Source organism: Triturus cristatus, chromosome 1_1 (genome assembly GCF_964204655.1).
Source record: "Triturus cristatus chromosome 1_1, aTriCri1.1, whole genome shotgun sequence".
NCBI lineage: Eukaryota > Metazoa > Chordata > Amphibia > Caudata > Salamandridae > Triturus > Triturus cristatus.
In genome coordinates this window covers 1,305,247,330-1,305,268,615 of record NC_140579.1, presented here as the reverse complement: position 1 = coordinate 1,305,268,615, position 21,286 = coordinate 1,305,247,330, and the positions used below count along the sequence as shown (strand labels likewise).

At 44.0% G+C, this 21,286-nt stretch overlaps 1 protein-coding gene across 7 annotated transcripts in view; it reads left to right on the top strand.

Annotated features, from left to right (window-relative positions):
- The window catches only part of MAGI3 (membrane associated guanylate kinase, WW and PDZ domain containing 3), a 2,362,625-nt gene that overhangs the window by 1,678,652 nt on the left and 662,687 nt on the right, over positions 1 to 21,286 (top strand). For all 7 annotated transcript variants that reach the window (XM_085653126.1, XM_085653134.1, XM_085653154.1 and 4 more), the window contains one exon: positions 6,442 to 7,050. In XM_085653126.1, coding sequence (XP_085509252.1) covers positions 6,442 to 7,050 — 609 coding nt within the window. The remainder of the gene's footprint in view (positions 1 to 6,441; positions 7,051 to 21,286) is intronic.

Below are 21,286 nucleotides of genomic sequence, written 5' to 3'. Positions count from 1 at the left end.
ATGATTCGTTAGTCCTTAACGAAAGCACTACAAAAAAAATAGGGAATTTCAGCTTCATCATCTGGCCTTGTGTTAAGGTAGATTCAATGGTTGGTTCGTCCAAAAACTGCCTATAGCACAGGCCAACTTGTCTCCAAATATGCTGTGTTCTCCAAGGAATAGTGGTCCTCACAGGGTTTACAGAAGATATATTGGATTAATATAGGATGTGTCAAACATCCTACAGAGTAGCCAAATCCGCCTCAACTGACCCTGGTTCTACCGTTGCAATTCCAAAAGTGAGCTACATGACCTACCAGCATTCTAGCTGATTAACTATTCAGTTTTTGGTTATGAATAGACGAGCAGTATGTTTTAGCTTTTTAGCCACGTGTTTCAAGGCCTTCGTGACACTGTGGTCTTTCGGTGTGCTTATAGGGCACCCAGTAAACACCATTGTGGTCGGATGGTGTATTCCCAATCATCCCATTGCTCTGAGGTTTAAAACGTTATAATTTCAGAGCAATGGCTTAAATACAGTTGTCCCCCCACCCATCTCTTTCTTCTCACCTACAGTCACCACCGACGATTGAAAGCGCTAGCCACAGACATTCCCTGAAAGTGGGAACATCTTTTGTTTGTTGCTGCCAGTTTGGATTTAACATCTGTTGTGGGAGCTTTCAAAAAGTGTGCAATACAAACGCAGTTGATAAATTAATTTTCATTGTGTTATTTTTTTTTTATTAAGTGAAGCTTTTGCCCTAATTTCCTAGTGCACGTGCGCCAGACCTGCCAACTTTGAAAATATTTTTACTATGGGAGAGGGGACGGGCCTTGAAGAGGTAGGGTCTGGAACGAGGTACACAGCTTTGAGCCCATCCACCTGCCAACCATAGAGGGGCAGGGCTTAGAACCAACCTTTCCCCAAAAACAAATTCAAAGACTTTTGATGGGTGGTGGCTAACCGAAGCCTTCAAACACGAGCTGGAACCCCACTCTATGTGATGTTTGTAGTTCACCTGGGGGCCTATTATTCATAGGGGGCACTGTCCCTGTTTGCACCACGCACAGCTTAAAGCAAGTGCACCCTAATACATGGAATGTGCTGCCCCTAGGTCAGCCATGAAGTCGTGATGCCCTGGGGGCATCGCATTCACGTGAAAAACAGAGCGGCTTTGAAGCATCAGCCCTATCTTTCAGTGTGCAAGCGGCAACCTGCCTGCATTTTGAAGAGGGAAGAGAGATCCACTTGCAGGCGGGTGCAGTGAGTCACTGCACCTGCCTATAAGGGGATGTCTGGAGGGGTCCATAGGACCCTCTTTCCCCCCTCCTGAAGGATGCCATCAGGGGGCGCACCGACAGTGTGCCTCCTGACAGCTTCTTTGCCTCTGCGCCCATGTCTATAATGCAGTGCAGGCTCAGAGGCAAAGGGATTCCCTCATTTGCATGAGGCCACGCCTCCATGCAAATGAGGGAACATCCTTTGGTGATATATGCCCCTGTGCTATCTGTATCATAGAAAGAGCTGCATAAGCGTCTGTGGCCTTTTCTCTAAATCCAAAGTGCCCCAGGGTGCGCAAAGTGGGGGTGGGGGGGACTTTTCATAATACAGCCCCTAGTGCTTACTGTTTTATATATACTCTTCACCAGGAGACGGATTTAAGGGAGTGGATAACGTGAGAGTTAGCAGGTCTTGTGTTTGTGTGTGTGTGTGTGTGTGTGTGTGTGTGTGTAAACTTTTTTCCTTCTCTTTTTCCGCACAGGTCTGCAGCTGGTTTGCCCTCTTCCTGTTCGATCCTCTACCTTGAGGGGCTGGGTTTGCTCTGATTGGACAGCCACTCTGGTCATTTAACTTCCTCTTTCGGGCCTTCCATACTTGCCCCTTGTAACCTTCCACCCATATCAACAACATCTCCCTTTTCTGGGAATCAAGAGTGGATGTCAAGGCTAGGGTTGTTTGCCCCGGAGATGATCATATGAGTCTAGGTGAATGGGAAGTACCTGTAAGGATAAGTTGCGTCTCCCATCCGCCCTCTCTTCTAACCCTCCCGTCCACGGCCCAGATATCCCCATACCTTCTCTCTCCCCACTTGCTTCTGGAGATTTCCATCTGCAATATCACTTTCTATGTTTTTCACACGTCCAGCGCCCACCCCTCCTCTTCTTTCTTCGCTCCTTGAGCTCTGTTTTCCCTCTCACTCTTTTAGCAGTGTCTAACAGCTTTGTCACGTCCCTCCCTCGGTCCCTACCTCAGCACCTTCTGGATGGTCCTTTGCTATCCTTGGCTTCCATCATTTGGAGCTCCCGCCATGTTGTGTTCGCCTACTCCTTTAAATCTTTCCCAGTGTTTTCTCTGATCGTTTTTCTTCACGAGGGGTTTCTTGGCTCATTCATTTGCTCTAGCCATGGTTCGGTTGTTTCCCTCTGTTAAGTGTGCACTGTGTAGGCTGCTTTGCTACTCTGGAGCGAGCCTTCTGCGCAGGCTGCATGTAAATGAAATACAATAATAGTCAGTAAACCTTCGGTTGTGCTAGCTGATGTGCTGCCCCCGCCCCTGGCTTGTGGCATTGCTAAGTCTGGCAGAAGAGGTTACAGCCGGTAACCTAAGAGTCACTTACGCTTCTGTCCACATATCTATCGTCTTGTCTTTGGGCTAACTGAATGGTCTAGGTTTCTGGTGTTCGGTAGTATGTTAAATGACAAGTTGATCTAAATCATCTCGTTATTGAGCTATTTCGAAGAGTGCGGAAGACTTGGGAAATTTGATGTCTGTATGCACTAATGCACTTGTCTCAAACTTTGTTTATGCATGGTGTGGAAGCGGCCATTTAAAACCTAAGAAACCCCCCATTTCAATTAAGTTAAACCTATACATTTTTGGCATATTTTAGTAAAAGGACACGTCTGCTGCCTAACTCTTAACAAAAATTTTAAGGGTGACTTAGTTGAAAATTTGCATGACCCGACATCTCCGCTTTTAATTCAATAAATGTCATGTTATGTAGTTAAATCGGTAAACAGACATAATATCGAATAAAAATTATTGCCAGGAAAGAATATCGAGTTTTTAATATAGAATGGACAGAATATCGAATTGCCAAAATATAGTGGTGAAGAATATCGAAAATCAGGTAAGAAATATCGATTTAAATAATATAAAAGTAAGTAATATCAACAGTCATAATATAGTTGTTAAAAATATCTAATTTTTTTATAGTGTTTTAAGTGTTAGTATATGTGTTAAAAGTATGTATTAATTTTGGAATGTATGTTTGAATATTTTTAAAGTAAGGAATTTTATGTTATTTAATTTTTGTGTAATTTAATTCTGTAGCGGGTTGTGGGTTTATAGGGGATTAGGGTGGGAAGTAATTTAATTATAGTACATTAAATAATAATTTTTAGGAATTAATTATTTTTAATTTAATTTTGCGTTTTACTTCTGTAGTGGGTTGTGGGTTTATAGGGGAATAGGGTGGGAAGTAATTTAATTGTTATTAGGTAATTATTAATTGGTATTGAAAATTAATTGGTTGTTGATTAATTATTAATTAGTAAAAAATTTGTATTAATTGGTAATTAATTTGTATTAATGGTTTAATTGATAATTATGTTAATTGTATTAATTTATTATTTGTAGTGGGTTGTGGGTTTATAGGCTAATATGGTAGGAATTAATTTAATTGTAAATAATTAATTATTGAAATAATTTTTGTATATTGCTAATTAATTTAATCGTAATTAATTATTAATTGGTATTAATTGTATTTATAAATTTTTGGTATTGAAAATGTATTGGTTGTTAATTATTTATAGGTAATTAATAAAAAAAAGTATTGTTATTTATAATTAATTATTAAATATTGTGTGATTGGTAATTAATTTTAATACTTTTTTTGGTATTAATAATTTATTTATTTTTAATAAAATATTAAATTATTATTTTCCCTACTATTGCACTCACTGGAGTGGGAATAGTAATTTTTACCCCTACGCTATCCAACGCTTTCCCTACTATTGCACTCACTGAAGTGTGAATAGTACATTTTACCCTCCCGCTATCCAACGCTTTCCCTACTGTTGCACTCTCTGGAGTGGGAATAGTAATTTTTACCCCTACGCTATCCAACGCTTTCCCTACTGTTGCACTCCTTGGAGTTGGAATAGTAATTTTTACCCCTACGCCATCTGACGTTTTCCCTACTGTTGCACTCACTGGAGTGGGAATCGTAAATTTTGCCCTCCTGCTATCCAACGCTTTCCCTACTGTTGCACTCTCTGGAGTGGGAATAGTAATTTTTACCCCTACGCTATCCAACGCTTTCCCTACTGTTGCACTCTCTGGAGTGGGAATAGTAATTTTTACCCCTACGCTATCCAACGCTTTCCCTACTGTTGCAGTCTCTGGAGTGGGAATAGTAATTTTTAGCCCTACTCTATCCAATGCTTTCCCTACTGTTGCACTCTTTGGAGTGGGAATAGTAATTTTTACCCCTACGCTATCCAACGCTTTCCCTACTGTTGCACTCACTGGAGTGGGAAAAGTAAATTTTACCCTCTCGCTATCCAACGCTTTCCCTACTGTTGCACTCTCTGGAGTGTGAATATTAATTTTTACCCCTACGCTATCCAATGCTTTCCCTATTATTGCACTGTCTGGAGTGGGAATACTAATTTTTACCCTCCCGCTATCCAACGCTTTCCCTACTGTTGCACTCTCTGGAGTGGGAATAGTAATTTTTACCCCTACGCTATCCAACGCTTTCCCTACTGTTGCACTCTTTGGAGTGGGAATAGTAATTTTTACCCCTACGCCATCTGACGTTTTCCCTACTGTTGCACTCACTGGAGTGGGAATAGTAAATTTTGCCCTCCTGCTTTCCAACGCTTTCCCTACTGTTGCACTCTCTGGAGTGGGAATAGTAATTTTTACCCCTACGCTATCCAACGCTTTCCCTACTGTTGCACTCTCTGGAGTGGGAATAGTAATTTTTACCCCTACGCTATCCAACGCTTTCCCTACTGTTGCAGTCTCTGGAGTGGGAATAGTAATTTTTAGCCCTACTCTATCCAATGCTTTCCCTACTGTTGCACTCTTTGGAGTGGGAATAGTAATTTTTACCCCTACGCTATCCAACGCTTTCCCTACTGTTGCACTCACTGGAGTGGGAAAAGTAAATTTTACCCTCTCGCTATCCAACGCTTTCCCTACTGTTGCACTCTCTGGAGTGTGAATATTAATTTTTACCCCTACGCTATCCAATGCTTTCCCTATTATTGCACTGTCTGGAGTGGGAATACTATTTTTTACCCTCCCGCTATCCAACGCTTTCCCTACTGTTGCACTCTCTGGAGTGGGAATAGTAATTTTTACCCTCCCGCTATCCAACGCTTTCCCTACTATTGCACTTACTGGAGTGGTAATAGTAAATTTTACCCACCCGCTATCCTACGCAAAAAATATTGCATATTTTAAATTAATATTACGTTAATATATATGTATAATTTTTTTATTTACTTACATTAATTATTTATTAATTTTAAAGTAATTTAAGTATTTTTACGTATGTTTCAGTTAATTATATGTATTATTTCATTAATTTTACATTAATTTTAAGACATTTAAAAAATTCGACATTTTGATTAACTATATTTTTTACAACTATATTTTGGATTCTATATTTTTGTACTTACCTGTTTGGAGATAGGGCTTCGATATTTTGGCATTCTATATTTTTACTTCGATATTTTGGCAATTCGATATTCTCCTTCTCGATATTTCGTCAGTGATCCAGTTAAATCATATATAAACCTGTAACATCATGCACAGATGTGCACTTAAACGCGATAGAGTACTTACTGCAGGTCACTGGAGGTGGCACTCAAACATTTGCTTTGATCTATTGGGACCCTGCCCCAGAAGTCTCGTATGTGTGTGTGAAGGGTAGGCTTAGCTCCAGTGCTGGTGTGGAGAAAAACATCTCTGGTCATCCATTGTCTTACATAACATAAGGTGGATTTGTAAAGCAAACGTTCACCCGATGTGGCAACTTGGCGCTAACAGATGTTTATTGTAAGCAACACAATGGTACTTATTTTATCGACCTCAGAATGATGAAAGGCTGAGTAGACCCACAGTGATTTGATCCTGTGACCCTGCAGTAAACACAGATCCCTGGAGTGGATGCCTTAATTGAGTGAACCACCAGACACGGAGCGGGTATTTATTCTTCACAAGTAGTGCATTGGACCTTACATATTTGCAATAATCATTTCTGAATCTTCCCACAAAGTTCAGTAACCACGTTTTCCGAACGTACGTACATTACTGTAGTTCTTCACCCTGAAGTATGGGTGCTTCAAGCTTCTTTATATATATATCTTAGTAAATTCATAAGACTGTTGAAAGTCGTGTGATTTGACCGTACACCTAATGACTTTCTCTCTCCCATTCTCTTGCAGGCGATGTTATTGTTGACATCAATGGCACATGCGTTCTTGGCCACACCCATGCTGAAGTCGTGCAGATGTTTCAGTTGATCCCTATTAATCAGTATGTGAACATGACACTATGTCGTGGATACCCTCTCCCGGACGATGCTGAAGACCCAGCTGCAGATATCCTCAGCGCTACACCGATTGTCAAAGGTCAGACGGTAACCAAAGGAGACCCCAACATGAACAACTTGGACTTGAAGCCAGGTGCTGTGATCGTGGACCAGAACGGGAAGCTAGGCCATATTTTAATAAATGGCCGTCTCAATGGACCCTCAATGGACCCACTTGAACAAAGAGTTTCTACGGCCTCGCCGGGGAGTTCTGTGCCCGAGCTGATCACAATTCCCTTAGTGAAAGGTCCTAAAGGGTTTGGGTTTGCAATCTCAGACAGCCTTACAGGACAAAAGGTGAAGATGATTTTGGATAGCCAGTGGTGCCACAGGCTTCAGAAAGGAGACGTGATCAAAGAGATATACCATCAAAACGTACAGAACCTGACACACGTCCAGGTGGTGGAGGTTCTCAAACAATTTCCCATAGGAGCCGAGGTGCCGTTACTCATCCTACGGGGAGGTAGGTTTCTTCCAGTCGCTTCTTTTTTAATTACACCCCATTAGGCACCATGGAGACTGCTCTCCCAGTGGGCTGTCCTGTAATTAGTTTGCATTTAGCAGATGACTGTGCTACTGCTCCAAGTTCCCTTGCATCTTAGCGGTCTTGTTCAGGTTGCCCTTTGCAGTAAAGCTTGATTTTCTAATTAAGCATGCTGCTTTGGTTTTGATAATTAAACATCTTTTTACTTAGTTGTTTTCTTGGTATCATATTGTGAAATATATGTCGTAGGAATTAGCTTTAACAGAAGTGGGAGCAAGCTGGTCCATTAACTACTGTTTTTACAGGGTGTGATTTAGCAGCCAAAGCACTGGTGCTCAAAGCACGGAATGGCCATAGTGAAGTTTATTAATCTTCAAGTAGTCATGGTGAAAAGGCATATCAGAAGTCACTCTTTCTCGGTCTCCGAACATACTTGGCGCTGCCTGTTCTAGACGATCGAAGCTGAGCTGCTAGAATATATGCCTCAGTAGTATCCTTTTCATAAAAGAGCTTATTTCAAGCAGTTACATGGGTATCATTTTAGGTGAGGTGAACATTGACTTCCTTGTGGGTAGAATGTTATTCTGCTTTGGCAACAGACTGTTATTTATTATAAAATAGCCCTATCTCTGTACTCAACTCGAGGCTACAGAGTGCTCTCAAGTTTCTAGTCTGTTTGGGATTTTGATACATTTGCTACTTCAGTTATCATTATTCAGCACCACTAATATAGTAAGTGAGTTCAGTAACTTGATAACGTTAATTTAGTGTCTTACACCGTGAAAATGAGTTTGTGCGAATATTTACATTGTGTTTCGTAACTCATCATTTGACGTTTAAATATTGGAGCTTCCATCTCCATTTTTTTAATTGCACTTACTGGAGGACGACTCTTACATTATTGCACAAGGGCAAATATTATATTGTACCCCTGAGCAAAGTGGGGAGGGAGGTTAGAATTAATTTTATTAGAGAGAGCACACTGCATCATTTTCTTAGAAAACAGGTTGTTGAAAGTAAATTAGTAAACATGTTTCCACTGCTTTCTACAATGATTTCGTGTTACCTAGAATTAGATCTGAAGGCTGTAGAAAAATACTGCAGCGCAACTAAGCTGAAATAATATTGATTGACTGTTGATAGAACCTGAGTCTATACACTTAAAATACACGACGCTCCTCCTCACTTCCTGTATCTGTGCTGATCAGCGTCAGACCTTTAAACGGATGAAGGGATCTTCAGGTATCGCTTTTAAGGGTTTCATAAAAATAGCCATCTCCACTATGCAATTTAACTTAGCTTGAGGTTCCATTGCATTAAGTGCAGTTGCATTTCTCACAAACTTGGTACCCAGACCTGGCACCACAGTTGTTTTGATGGACATGTAGCAAACTACTCAATACCTTTTGGACTATATGTGAGAGCTCAGCGGAAAGAATATGCACTTTTATTCTCTGCCTCAGTTGGATAAGAAAAACATTCTGCTGGAGGCGTCCCTGCCCAGTGAAATACTGATTTTGCTAAAGAATTTACAAAAGCACATCAGCGTTGCAAATTATTTGCAACTTTACAGTTAGGTCTTTTTGGCTTTCCATAGAATTGACCTTTGATTTGGTTTTTGATAAACCAAATTGTACTGATTTTCACAAGAAAACAAACCAAACCAAAAAACCCCAGCAGTGTACAACCACCACAAGCGTGTATCATCATTCTGTGTCCAGTCAACCAATCGTGCCCTGCAACCCATAATAATCCAAACTATTTCCATCAGATCTTTTTATGTTTATGAGGACATCCACGAGCAGAGGATATTGGCTCCTCCAATTTCACGCAGCAGTTCATGGCTGCTTGCCACCCCACCACCGAGAGCTCCTGATGAGTTCCACAATTGAGCTATGTCCTTTTTAGCCACCAGTGTCCCCAGACCCACCAGCAGGCGGTCACTCCTGGAACACCCCAGGTCTTCCATCAAACCAAGAAGAGAAATGCGAGAAGTAAAATCAGTAAGGCGGAGCAGTGTGTGTACAAGTGTTTGGAGGATAGTGGACCAATACTGCTTGATCACCGGACAGGACCAAGTCACATGGAAGAAGACTGCTGGGTCTGTATTGAACGTAGTGGAGGCTGAGGGTTGCCACCTTTCCACCAGTCAAGGCTTCAACGATGTCAAGTATGTGATGTGTAAACATTTGAGCTGGATCATGCAGAACCTAGACTATCAATTCTCTAGGTGCCATAAGAGCCTCCCTCCATTCGCTGTCTTCCAGGAGACCAACCCGCAATTACCAGTGGGCCTTCAAATGGGCAAATACATCCTGTGAATTGTTAACAAGGGAACGGTAGACATTAGTAATAACCCCCTGTCCCTGGGGACCCATGAGCAATTTGGCCTCCATGGGGCTATACTCAGGTGCTTCCCCAATAAGCTCCTGGTGGAAGTCCCAGGCATGGCAGAGCTGCAAGAACCTAAAGAACTGGGACTGCTGTAAATGAAAGTGGGCCTGTAAATCTTGAAAGGACAACACATGTGTACCCTGCCACACATCCCCCAATCTAGAGATGCTTATGAGGTCACATGTGCCGAAACCTGCCAAAGGGGGTGTGTGCAGCATGACCCTGCCCGTCCACCCAGTCCAGGGCAATGATGATCTCCATGTCAGGAACACAGTTCTAGTGAGGTCAGGGAGGGTGTGTGGAGTAAAAGTTCTATACAGCCTGTTTCTAGTGGTGTCCCAGCTCATAGATATAATTTCGAACCTAAAGGCTGTCCAGTTATGTAGAACCACCAACTGATAGGACCAGTAATAGAGCTGTAAAATATACTGCTGCTACCCTGTTACCCCCCCCCCCCCCCCATCAAAAGTAGAGTGTACACACTTTCCAAACACAACGTGAGGCACCCAACCGGCCCAGAGAAAGGAGCGCACAGCAGAGTGTTACTCGGTGAACCAGTGTTTCAGCAGGGGGTGGGGAAGGTTCTGCAAGACATACAAGAACGTGGTAAGATCATCATCTTAAAAAGAGCCACCCTCCCCAGTAGGTTAAGTGGCAGTTGGGCCCATCTATATAGATCTTTCCGCATTTTACGGAACAACTGAGTCAAGTAACCAAGTGAGTGTAGGAAGCAGTGAAATATATATGCCTAGGTAAAGGAAGCTCAATCTGTGGATCGGTAGCAGAGAGCGCCAAGATGTAACTATAGGTGGCCGTTCAAGGGGACCAAAATCAATTTGGACTTATTAACCAGAAGGCCAGCGGTCTGCCCATATTGTTTTAGCATATGAAGTAGCCTTGGACCAGTAGTTTCTTGGGTAGAGATGAAAAGCAAGATGTCGTCGGCATACAGAACTATCCGATCTTCTTTACTGTCCCTCCATCAGAATCCCCGGACTTGGGTGTCGCATCGCACACAGGATGCCAGCAACTTCATTGCCAAGGCAAAAAGGAGGGGTGACAAAGGACACCCTTGTCTGGTGCTGCATTGTATAGGGAAAACCGTTGACAGTATCCCAACAACCCGTACTTGTCCGGCTGGGTCAGCATACAACGCCCGCACATATGATATGACCCGAGCGTCTCCAGGTATGCCACAGGAAGTCCCAGTCAAGGGATTAGAAAGCCTTTTTGAAGTCTATCAGTAAAAAAGCGTTGGACCCTGCAAGATGCTGTTGATCTCCACAGCCGCCTGAAACCTACAGATGCAGTGCTGTGTACTGCGTTGGGGCATAAAGCCACATTGGTGTGGGTAAATCAACTGATGTATGACCTTAAGGAGCCTGTTAGCCAGGACTTTGGGATATATTTTGAGCTCGCTGTTGATAAGAGAGATTGGGCAATAGGACGCGCAGTTGCCGGGGGCGTCAAGCCTTCTGAAGAACCACAATAATGTCCGCATTGAGCCCGTCCGGATAGTGACCCTTAGCAAAGGCTTTGCTGTACATGCCAATCAAGTAGGGAAGTAACGTTATGCAGAGGTTTTTGTAGTATTCAGCCAGGAAGCCATCTGGGCCTAATGTTGGTCCGGTTTTCATATCAGAGAGGGATGCATTTATTTTTTGGGGGGCAATTGGTTGTTCTAACTCGGCCCTATCCAACAACAGTAGAGTGGCCAGCAGTACGTCCGCTATCAACGGTGTAAGAAACTCTCTGGGGGCCCTCACAAGGTGACCATTAAGGGAGCAGTAGTATTTTGCAAACGCTGGTGCAATGGCTTGGGCATCCAAGACTCTCCCACGGGCAGAGTCCACTATTTAAGGTTTCAGCCTGCCCACTGTATCATATGTGGCTAGCCAATACAGCAATTTACTAGATTTGTCTCCCCACCCATAAACTCTTCTTTGGGATGCGATCCAACAGGACTGGGCCTTGCAAGGTAAATCTGCCTCAGGTATGCCCTGTCAATCTCCACCTGATGGGGACGGGTGCTCTTCCACATGAGCTATATGGGTTTCCAGTTCCTCTACCTGGTAGAGTTTTGACGTATCTTAGGCCCAGAGGTACGAGTGAGCAACACCCCGCATGTAAGCCTTGCCCGCTGCCCACAAAGTACCAGGAAACTCCACAGCGCCCGCGCTTAGGGTGAGGTTAGTGTCCAGCTCCTGAAAAAGGAGCTCAATAACCTTAGGATTTCTCAGGCACCACGCATTCAGCCGCCAGATAGGGCGATCGGAAGGCACAGCCCTCCCTAACCAGTTTAATACTGGGAAATGGTCCGAAATTCCCTGGGGGGAGAACGCAGGCACCCATGATAAGAAGTAAGTCAGTGGTGGGCATAAAGAAGAAGTCAATTCAGGGCTGCGGCTTGTGTGCTGCTGACGTGTGAGTGTATGCCAAAGTGTATGGGTTCCAAACTCTCCAGAAACCTCAGGCCCCAAGACTGGTCGTCCAGTCTGGCAGCTCCTTGTTCAGGCACAGGCTAGTGCCTGACCTCCCAGAGCAGTCTTTGGAGGCCGAAATTATCATATAGAAGTCTCTACCCAGCAACGTAATGCACTGTGGGAGAGCTAGTAGTACGGTCTTCACCACTTCAAGGGTGGGCCCAAGCAATTGGAGGTGGCGATGTTTTAGGCACACCAGTGTAAATGCCTCGCCCGCAATTGCACCTTCCACTACCACAGATCTTCCCAGTGGATCTGACCTACTGCGAGAGGCCTCCATAGGGATAAGTTTATAAATAATGATGGCCAGCCCCGGAGCTCCTGGTGTGCCCAGCATGATACACCTTATCATACCCGTTTCAGACCGGGAGCGTAAATGATGTGTGTCTCCTGTAGCATCATGACATCTGGTGTTGTGTGTCTCACAAACCCCAACACCGCACTACGTTTAATGCAGTCATTAGGGGCATTAAACATTCCATGTCATCATTTTAAGCACAGCCATGGTATAGGACAAGGGAGTAGTGAGACCGCTGCACCTCTTTTCCCTCGGCCTTCTCCAGGGTAACCCACAGGAGGTGATTAAGTCTCTGAAGCCACGTACAAGGGAGAAGAGGGCAAGTGATCAGAAGTGTGATATGCACTGCTAGGAGAACTGAGGCCAACGGGGTCAAAACCAACCCACAAAAGTCCCCCCGAAATACCCCCCACCCCACAGCTCCACCCAAGAAGCATCTGTTGCCCCAACAATAATAGAACACATAGGAAATTATCATTACTGGGGACCTCCACCTAGGCCGTCCCTCCAGGGGCAGACTCCGCAAGTAGGATAATGAGCTGCTGGCAAAGCTAATCACATCAACTCCCGGGGAGAGTCATCGTGTCAGCCGGCCTGGTGCTCAACATTGCTCCCTTGAAAGGATAGACCCTTCTGCTGCAAGGTCCCACCCAGTGTGGGGCTCGCTTTCCTGGCCATATCGCACCGGCGTCTATGTTTAGAACTGTCCACCCCTGCAGCTGAGGAGGCCAATGAGCCATCTGTGCGAGCCCTCCTCCCGTGGGCCTGTTACATTGCATGTGGCTCTGGAGACTGGCTCTGGCCACCTGGCGCCCTCCCTGGTGTGACGGTTCCCAGGATGTAGGAGTGTTCGCGCAGGGGTCACTCTTCCGTCACCCACTCCCATTCCGCCTAAGAAGTGTAAAAAAAATATATATTTGGAAGCGTAAAGGACTTTGATCCAGGCCGGGAAGAGGAAAGTGCATCTAATGTTCAAAGACCTCAGCTTCTGCTTGACACATTCGAACAATTTCCACTACCACTGACCAAAGCGAGTATAGTCAAGGAAGATGAGAATCTTGGCAAATTGAACGCGGGCTTTTTGCCTTTCCCTGGCAGAACAAAAGGTGTTATCTCGGTCCTGACAGTTTAGGGTCAATTTGGGCACTGTTCCCATCCATTCATTGGCTTTACAAATGGATTTGATGGGCCTATACAAAAATATAGAAACCCATTAACAAGAATCTTCTTTTAACATGGTATAGCTTAGAACTAAAGAAAGGTGATGTCGCCCTTACAGGGCGTTTTAATTTTCCTATAAGTTTAAAAACCATGATAGAAGACGTCTGTGCGGTCTCTAGCATAGTGCTTGCATATTGCAACCTTTCTTGTATGATCACATAGAAGAATAAGTACCAAGTGTTCTGTGTGTTTTTGCAGCGGTAGTCTGTCTACTGTGTTTGTATCATTTAACCAGGATGCGAGGCTTAAAAACAAAAAATGCAATGTTAAAGTGAAAAGGGCCGACACCCCTTTAGTTGTTCGAAAGGTTTTTGCAAATGGCCCCACCCTATAGGACCTATATTCAGCCTTACAAGGCTAGGCCTACTTGAAGAGTGGAGTGACATAGCAAGACAGGTTTGAGTGACAGAGTGAGCAAGAAGGAAGGTATTTCTAAAATGAGAGGGCAGATAGTGGGCGACCCCATCACTGAATCCAAAGAAAGAAAACAATTGTAGATAGAAATAAAAAGGAAGGGCTATTGCTGCTGAGCAGCTACATTAGCGGCAGGATGCAGTTAAAGAGAACACAAATAGTAGAATTGAGGAGAACTCACTGTGGAGATGATCAGTTACTTACTAGTAGGCCTAGAATGTTTGAAGGAGTTCAGTCAAGACAGGTTATCTCCATACGAAAATACACTCGTTACAGTTATTTGTCACGGCCAAGCCTACTAAATACTCATCCAGAATGAAAAAAGTGTAAACTCTAGGACATTATGCAAGTTTTTCGTTGATCTGCGAAATGTACCTGCTTCTTTAAGTAATGAAAACTGGAAAACGATTTAACCAACCTAGAACTGCCTCTGACGTAAAGCATAATTCAGCATCATCAGTGCTCATCTAAGGTTGATTACTTATTACTAAAACCCTTTCTTTAACTTGTCCCAACCTTTTGTATCGTATTGAATTAAGTCTTCTTCCAAGAATCGTTCAACTTGTTCTGGCTCCGCCTCTCTATTGCCCATCCTTTTTTTCAAACTGTTTCTTTTTTGTATATCAACAGTAAACATTTGATTTCTGTCAAGCGTTTGCCAGATTGCAACAGTTCCATCATAAGTCCTGATACAGACACTCCCAGTCCCTTTTTGAAACTTTCTTGCCCTTTCCTTTCACCCCTCCCACTGTTAACCTGTGGAAGGGGGGGTAACTTTAGTACCCCCTCCTTTTGGGCTGGGTCACTCCGTAGCTTGCCTTGCCATTGGGTCAGTAACTAACATCTCCCGCTCTCCGTTGCCCGTCCTTGACCAGAGAAATCTACCTCTATGGTTTAAAAACTGCCTTTAAGGCTGTAGGTATATTTTGTTTGTTGGCCTCTTTCCTACCTGTAATAAGATATATTCATCCTCCAAATACTAGCTGACTATGTTCTGTTTTCTGCAAGTCCAGAACAAGGGGTCTATTTACTAGTTTCATGCTCAATTTTTGTTTACGCCAAACAAATGTAACTCTTTTTCTCCATAAATGTGTTTTTTGTTTTGTCATAAGGATTAGCAATCACATAGGTCTCAGACGCCTTTGTGACCCATTGACTTTGCCAATTGCTTTTGCTGGTGCTGTACAGCACCGGAGCGCTGTGATGCATCATTAGAACAAAACAAATTAAAACCGTGCGATGGCGTTCTCGTCATTCCACTGACACTCACATAAGAATGCATGCGCTCACCAGTGGATTGACACTGGTGCCATTTGCTTTCATTTTTTATTTTCCGGCCCAGTGAGGTGGTGGATCCCACTTGGATTGGAGGACGGGAATAGAAACACAGGAGGGAAGAACACCACAGAAGGACATGGGCGAAGAGAGCAATGCGAAACGTAGAGTAGGGAAGGGAAGCACATGGAAGAGGGAGGGAGAGAGGGAGAATGAATCATGGGAGAGACATTATTTTTGGGAGTGCTGGAAATGCTGCCCTACACACCCGGGGCACCCCCAAAAATAATGTGTTGCTCTCTACTGAAGAACGACAACTATCCTGAAACACGTGTCTAGAGATGCACAGCACTGGCTGCACCAACCCTGGTGAAAAACTAGAGCCTGACACCGAAGTAAGTGTTATCATGCACTGCATTTACTATGATGCATCGGGGCAAATTGAGTGCTGGGATGTGAGGCAGTGTCCGCCCACCTTCAAATATGAAAAAGTAGTTCCATAAAAGTGAACAGTGGAAGGGCACAAGTAAAAAGGATGTTCCATTGTAGGGAAAAACAGAAGATGAGCATGTCAAACCAAATGCGAGTGACAATTAAGCTAACCAGTGGGAAGCAACACTTTAAGCCCACTGTAAGATTTTGGTAAGCTGACAATCAGTCTTTTGCAACCAGACAGCCTGTGCTAAAAAGCACACCTCTGATCATCATTTTTTCCCAGAGATGGGTGTGAAACAGAAGTACTGTACCTTCTTGTTATTTTATATGTTCTGTAAATTACATTTATTAATGTTTCACACGGACGTATTGTTAACTCTATATATGACATACACTTTTTGTGCTGTATTCTGAAGACTTCTTGCAGCCGTCATTCACACCTAGATGCATATTCTGCAAGAGTATGGTTATGACTGAAAGGCTAATGTGCAGGAAATGGCTGAACTTGACACGCAGGTTAGCAAGGAGGGGCATAGAAACGTTTCTCAGGGAGGTAGTGTGAGGGGCGGAAGAGCTCAGAACTCAACAGTCAAACACACACAGCATTGCACTGTTCAGCCCAGTGCTTATCTTAGTAAAAAGAAAGCTCTTTGATAGCACAACAAAACATACTACCACACAATTCAATGGGGCCCAACTACACGGTTGTGATTCCAACTACGATTACTAGCTAAGCATTTACACCCTTTATGGTGACCTCTCCCCACTCCTTCTAGGAGTTTCTCCAGTATCTATGGAACTTCAGCTCAAGCGTAGACATAGTTCATTGAGTCTCTACTCATGCAAACTATTTAGGAGTTTAGTTCAACAGTCTGTACTCAAAGAGGTGTTGTTTAAGTAAGTCAATAATTTTTCTGCCGCAGAACACAGTCTGCACATCTAGATCAGTCCTTTGCATGAGAGGCTCTGTTACTTGCTGACATTGCTGTGGTTGTGCGGTGTTGGCAGGTGTTCTCCTGTCCGGCGCTTTCAGCTGCTGTTGTGCTGACACAGGACCGTAGCGTGGCTTCACTCTGGAATTTGGCTGCAACATGTGGGCATTGCAGGCCTGCTCAGTGGTCGCCTATTCTGTCAGATGCAGGCTCAAGGCTGTGATCTGATGGGCTGTCATTTCCGGCAGTGGTAGCCCCCAAGTCATGGTCACACAAGTTGCTCACAACGCGAGTTGGCTTTGGCACACTAGCAGCATAGCTGGCTACTCCACCTGAACAGCATCTCCTCCCGCTTACTTGTCTGAGCAGGCAGGCTTCTAAGCTCTAGGCAGCCCTTCTGCTTTTTCAGCAAGGTGTGCTGACTTCAGGTGACCTTACCTCCTGGATACTTGCTGCCCGGCAGATACTAGCCCTGGTTGCACAGCAGCTCTTAGCGTACTCTATGGAGAACTCTGTTCTTTGGTCAAGAAGAACCTGGGACTGGAAGAAAGTGGGGTGATTTGAATCCTACTGTTATACACATTTTCCAGGCAGCATTGCCTAAGGTTTAAGAACCAGTTTCAGTTTGTTCTCTTTAAAATATAATTTCTAGGCTGCTCTCTAAACACAGCCTTTGTGGAAAGTGATGTTTCTCATCACAGGTAATAATAGGGCTGGCTCAAAGTATGAGTACCCAAAACATGGACACTTTTTAAGTATGAGTTCCTTGCACCAGGCGGTCATCAGCCTATCTGAAGCAGCATCAGAGACAGACAAAAGGGCTGGCCCTGCCTACAAACCTTCTTGGCTTGTAAAACACAAACTGCCCTCCCCCCCCTTACTATCCACCAAATGGCATTGCTCTGGAAGAAATAATAATCTGCTCCTTTTCTAACAAGGACTTAATTGACTTTCTCCATCTTTAAGTCCTGCCCACTTCAGTGCCTAGGTCTCCCCTTTCAGCCAAAGAAATGTAGGCAATACACCTCCACAGACTGAGAAAGCTATTCTCAACATCCATCTTGTACCATGCTAAATCATGGTCATCTGGAATGGATGCCACTGTCCCCAGTATTCACTCATGCAACTCATAAAATCCTAATACCATATATATGATACTCATGCACTGCACATACACGTACTTGATATACATACGAGATGTGACTGCACGCTTGTCCATTTTGCATAACAGCAGAACTTTACACATGAGGGTCAGTGGGCCGCACTCCCACTGATAAAGAGGAAAAGCTGTGGTCACACTACAGATTTACAAAACAGGGTAAATTGCTTAATATGGTGTAGTGACAGTAGAACACTTCTTATTGTGAGGGGACACTTTACACTTTGTGCTCCTCCAGGTTCGGGACAGCACATTGCCAAGGACAGAAATATGCCTTTTCACACGTTAGGTTGGCATGACGTCAGGGCCAAAATAAAAGAATACTAGTTTCACATGCAGTTGTGCACTCGGGACAGAGGTGTATGCCCATTTACCATGCAAGGAATTTAACCGACTCAATAGGATCTATGTGGGCTCTACCGCCCACCCCGGTTCTAGCAAAGAATCCTAGTGCAGAAACAAACAAATCCAGGCCAGGACACAGCTTCTGATGAACATTCTGATCTTCAGAACAGTAAACAGCATCTCGAGGTTGATAGTAAACAGCACCAAACGACTGGCTACGCCATTATCCTGTACACGTTGAACATCACACAGCACCTGCAGAGGGTTGTATGACACAACCACGCATGCATTAACCATGTGCATCTTTACCACGCATGCCTTTACAATGAATTACGTTGTAAAGGCATGATTGGTAAAGGTATAAGTGTGGTAAAGATCCCACCTCAGCCCCCCTATCCTGAGTCCTAAATTTCAGTCCTCCTGCTTTGTAATCTACCTGCCCCAGCCCTAATAACTACCCTGAGCCCTAAGATCTGGCCCCCTACTCCAAAAAAACGACCCTGTCCCCAGCACCCCTGCCCTGAACCCTAAAAACTGGTCTCCAGCCCTAAAAACTGCCCATCCCCCCTGCCTTAAGCCCTAAAACTCGTCACCTGCCCTACAAACTACCCCAGCCCCTCGCCCTAAAATCCGTCCCTACCACTAAAACCTACCTCCCCCTCCCCCCAGCCCCAAGCCAACTTACCATGCCGCTTCTTGGGCCTTCCGGCAGTGATAATTCAGGTTCCTCTCCCTTTTCATCTGCTCAGACAGCTAGAATGCCATGTGGTTAAGGCATATGCGTGGTTAAGGCAAGCTGTGTTCAGCTCACGGGTAAATAGCACAAGCGCTTAAGGCCGCGTTGTAAAGGCCGTTTGCCCCTGCAGAGTGCCTGCTTCAGTGCTGCAGGTAGATCAAGAATGAGACTCATAGGGCATGTAAAGGTTGACAAGTTTGCCGAATGAACCTGTTCTGAAGTCTTTCCCCCCCCCCCCCCCCCCCCCCAATGCACGAGCTGTTAAGGGAAGGAAAATGTCTAAAGAGGCAGCACCCACCAGTTTGTAATTTTATGATTGGTGTGTAATGGCGCTTGTGCCATTTATGGCAAACATATTGTACTTAATACATACTATAGTAGGTTTTTCGTTCATCCCCCTTCAGTCAATTGCCTCCTTTTGCACAAGAACCTTCAGACCTTGGGTTGAAACATATTTACTGACATTTTAGATACACGTTTAGGATTATTTTAGTCTCATGTTTATCTGTTTCCTGTTTGTCTGTATCCTCCTGTCTCCTTTGGTATGTTTGCGGTAATATTTTACATAAGAAAAATTAACTTTGCTGTCACACATTTTTTTTTTTTATCTCATACATGCATTGCTTACACAATCCGGTCTTTTCTAATAATATTGCACTTTGGCAGGCATTTGGCAGGCATTTTTAATTGCTGCTGACTATCCTGTACTTGATTCTATAATACAGTGACTCTTACATATTTGAAGAGGTATGGAAGCCTCTGTCCTCACAGCAGGATTGGGATGGTCCGTGGGGTGAGGGAGCCGGGACGAGAGTATTTGCCGAGTGCTTGTGTGCCAGAAGAAAGTAGAAGGGTGTGGTGGAAGGAGTTTGGTGAGACGTCATCGGCTCTCTATTCGTTAGCACTTCCATGAAATGAGATGTAAATTGCACTTTGGATATTATGATAGGCCCATCATGCAGTCATAGCACTTACATGCTAGATAAAACCCGCTCGCACAGTGAAATACCATATTTGTCATATGGCTTGAGGTGATTTCCCTTCGTGCCCACACCCTTCAAAGATTTTAGTATGGTATTTGTTTGAAGAAATGAACGACAATTTTTTCAATTGCTCTATAAAAACGCCTCTCCGACACAATGAAGTCTATGCCTGGCACGAAGGCGTCAAACATTACCCACAGTGACTGAGGCGTGACTCGCACGTTTGTAGTCTCACGCGTCATTACCAGGCCCGGCTCCAGGAATTTTTTGTTGGGTGGGCCAAGGGTGCATTTGGATGGGCCACTGCGGGCCCAATTTGTCGCTTCTTGTGGTAGCCTACAAGCCCTAGATTACATTATATTTACTTGCAAACAGTCACCAGTATGCAACGGATCAATTCTGTGTGTATACAGAGCATGTGGAGAGTTATTTGAAAGTAAGAGCGATGTCTGGACGTAAGTGCAAACCCTCAAATTCCAACAGGCCAGGTTTCAATACAAGTACTTCCTGGCCCGATTATCCACTTTTCGACCATCCCTTTCCTGTGCACCTTATCTCACAGCTGACCTTCGTGCCCAGCCCCATATCAGCCACCAACCAGCTCTACTTTCATAATTCCCGTGAAAAACATTAGAAAAATCACCTTCAAACTTAAAACATTGAATATAGCAGTAAATAGAATTAGCAAGCACTTTAAAATATGTAACAGGCAAAGGACTGCTCTCCAGCAGGATCATTAATCACCAGTTCTCTGGACATGTTTTATTGTTGCCTTGCATCCATGGCCATGATAATGATGTGCCTTGCAGGGCCTGTGCAGATTTTTAAAATAAAAACAAACAGTAACACATTCTCTTACCTACTCCTTGTGTCACAGCCTGATCTGATAAGCAGCTGCAGGATTCAGGAAAGGTGAATCAGAATAAACAAACTTCTTTTCTCAAATGCTGAACAGAAATGGAAATATTCACGCAGCAGCACAGGATGGTAGGCAAAAGTTATATAGGCAATGTGAGAAGTTGGCCTGGCATATGCTGTTCCTAGTTATAGGGACACCTTGCACCAGTCCAATTCGACTCCTATTGATGATAGGTTTAAGACAACCTTTAAAGAAAGCTATCCTAGTGGTAGCTGTGGAGAGCAGCCTTCAGGCTAAGTCTTGAAGGAGTGTTAAGCTTATTGTTTTACCATAATAACCTCTTGAATAACCAAGTGAAAGAGTAGCCCACACAGGTATATATATAAAATATATGTATTTATTCTAGACAGAATCCCACAGTCACTTTATGTGGCTAGTGGCAAAGTTACACTTCAAACAAGCATTTATAAACACAATAAATAGCACAGAAATCAATGGCCCCAAGGGGGGGACCAAACCATATACTAAAATAGTGGTATAAGAACCACGACAATTCTACAGGCAATGATTAGGGCATTCAGGATCGCTGGCCCCTTAAGAATCCACCCACAGTTAAGAGGAAGGGGACCCACGGGAGGCGTGTGCAATGCGAGAAGTTGCTATCGGGATCGCAATGTTAGC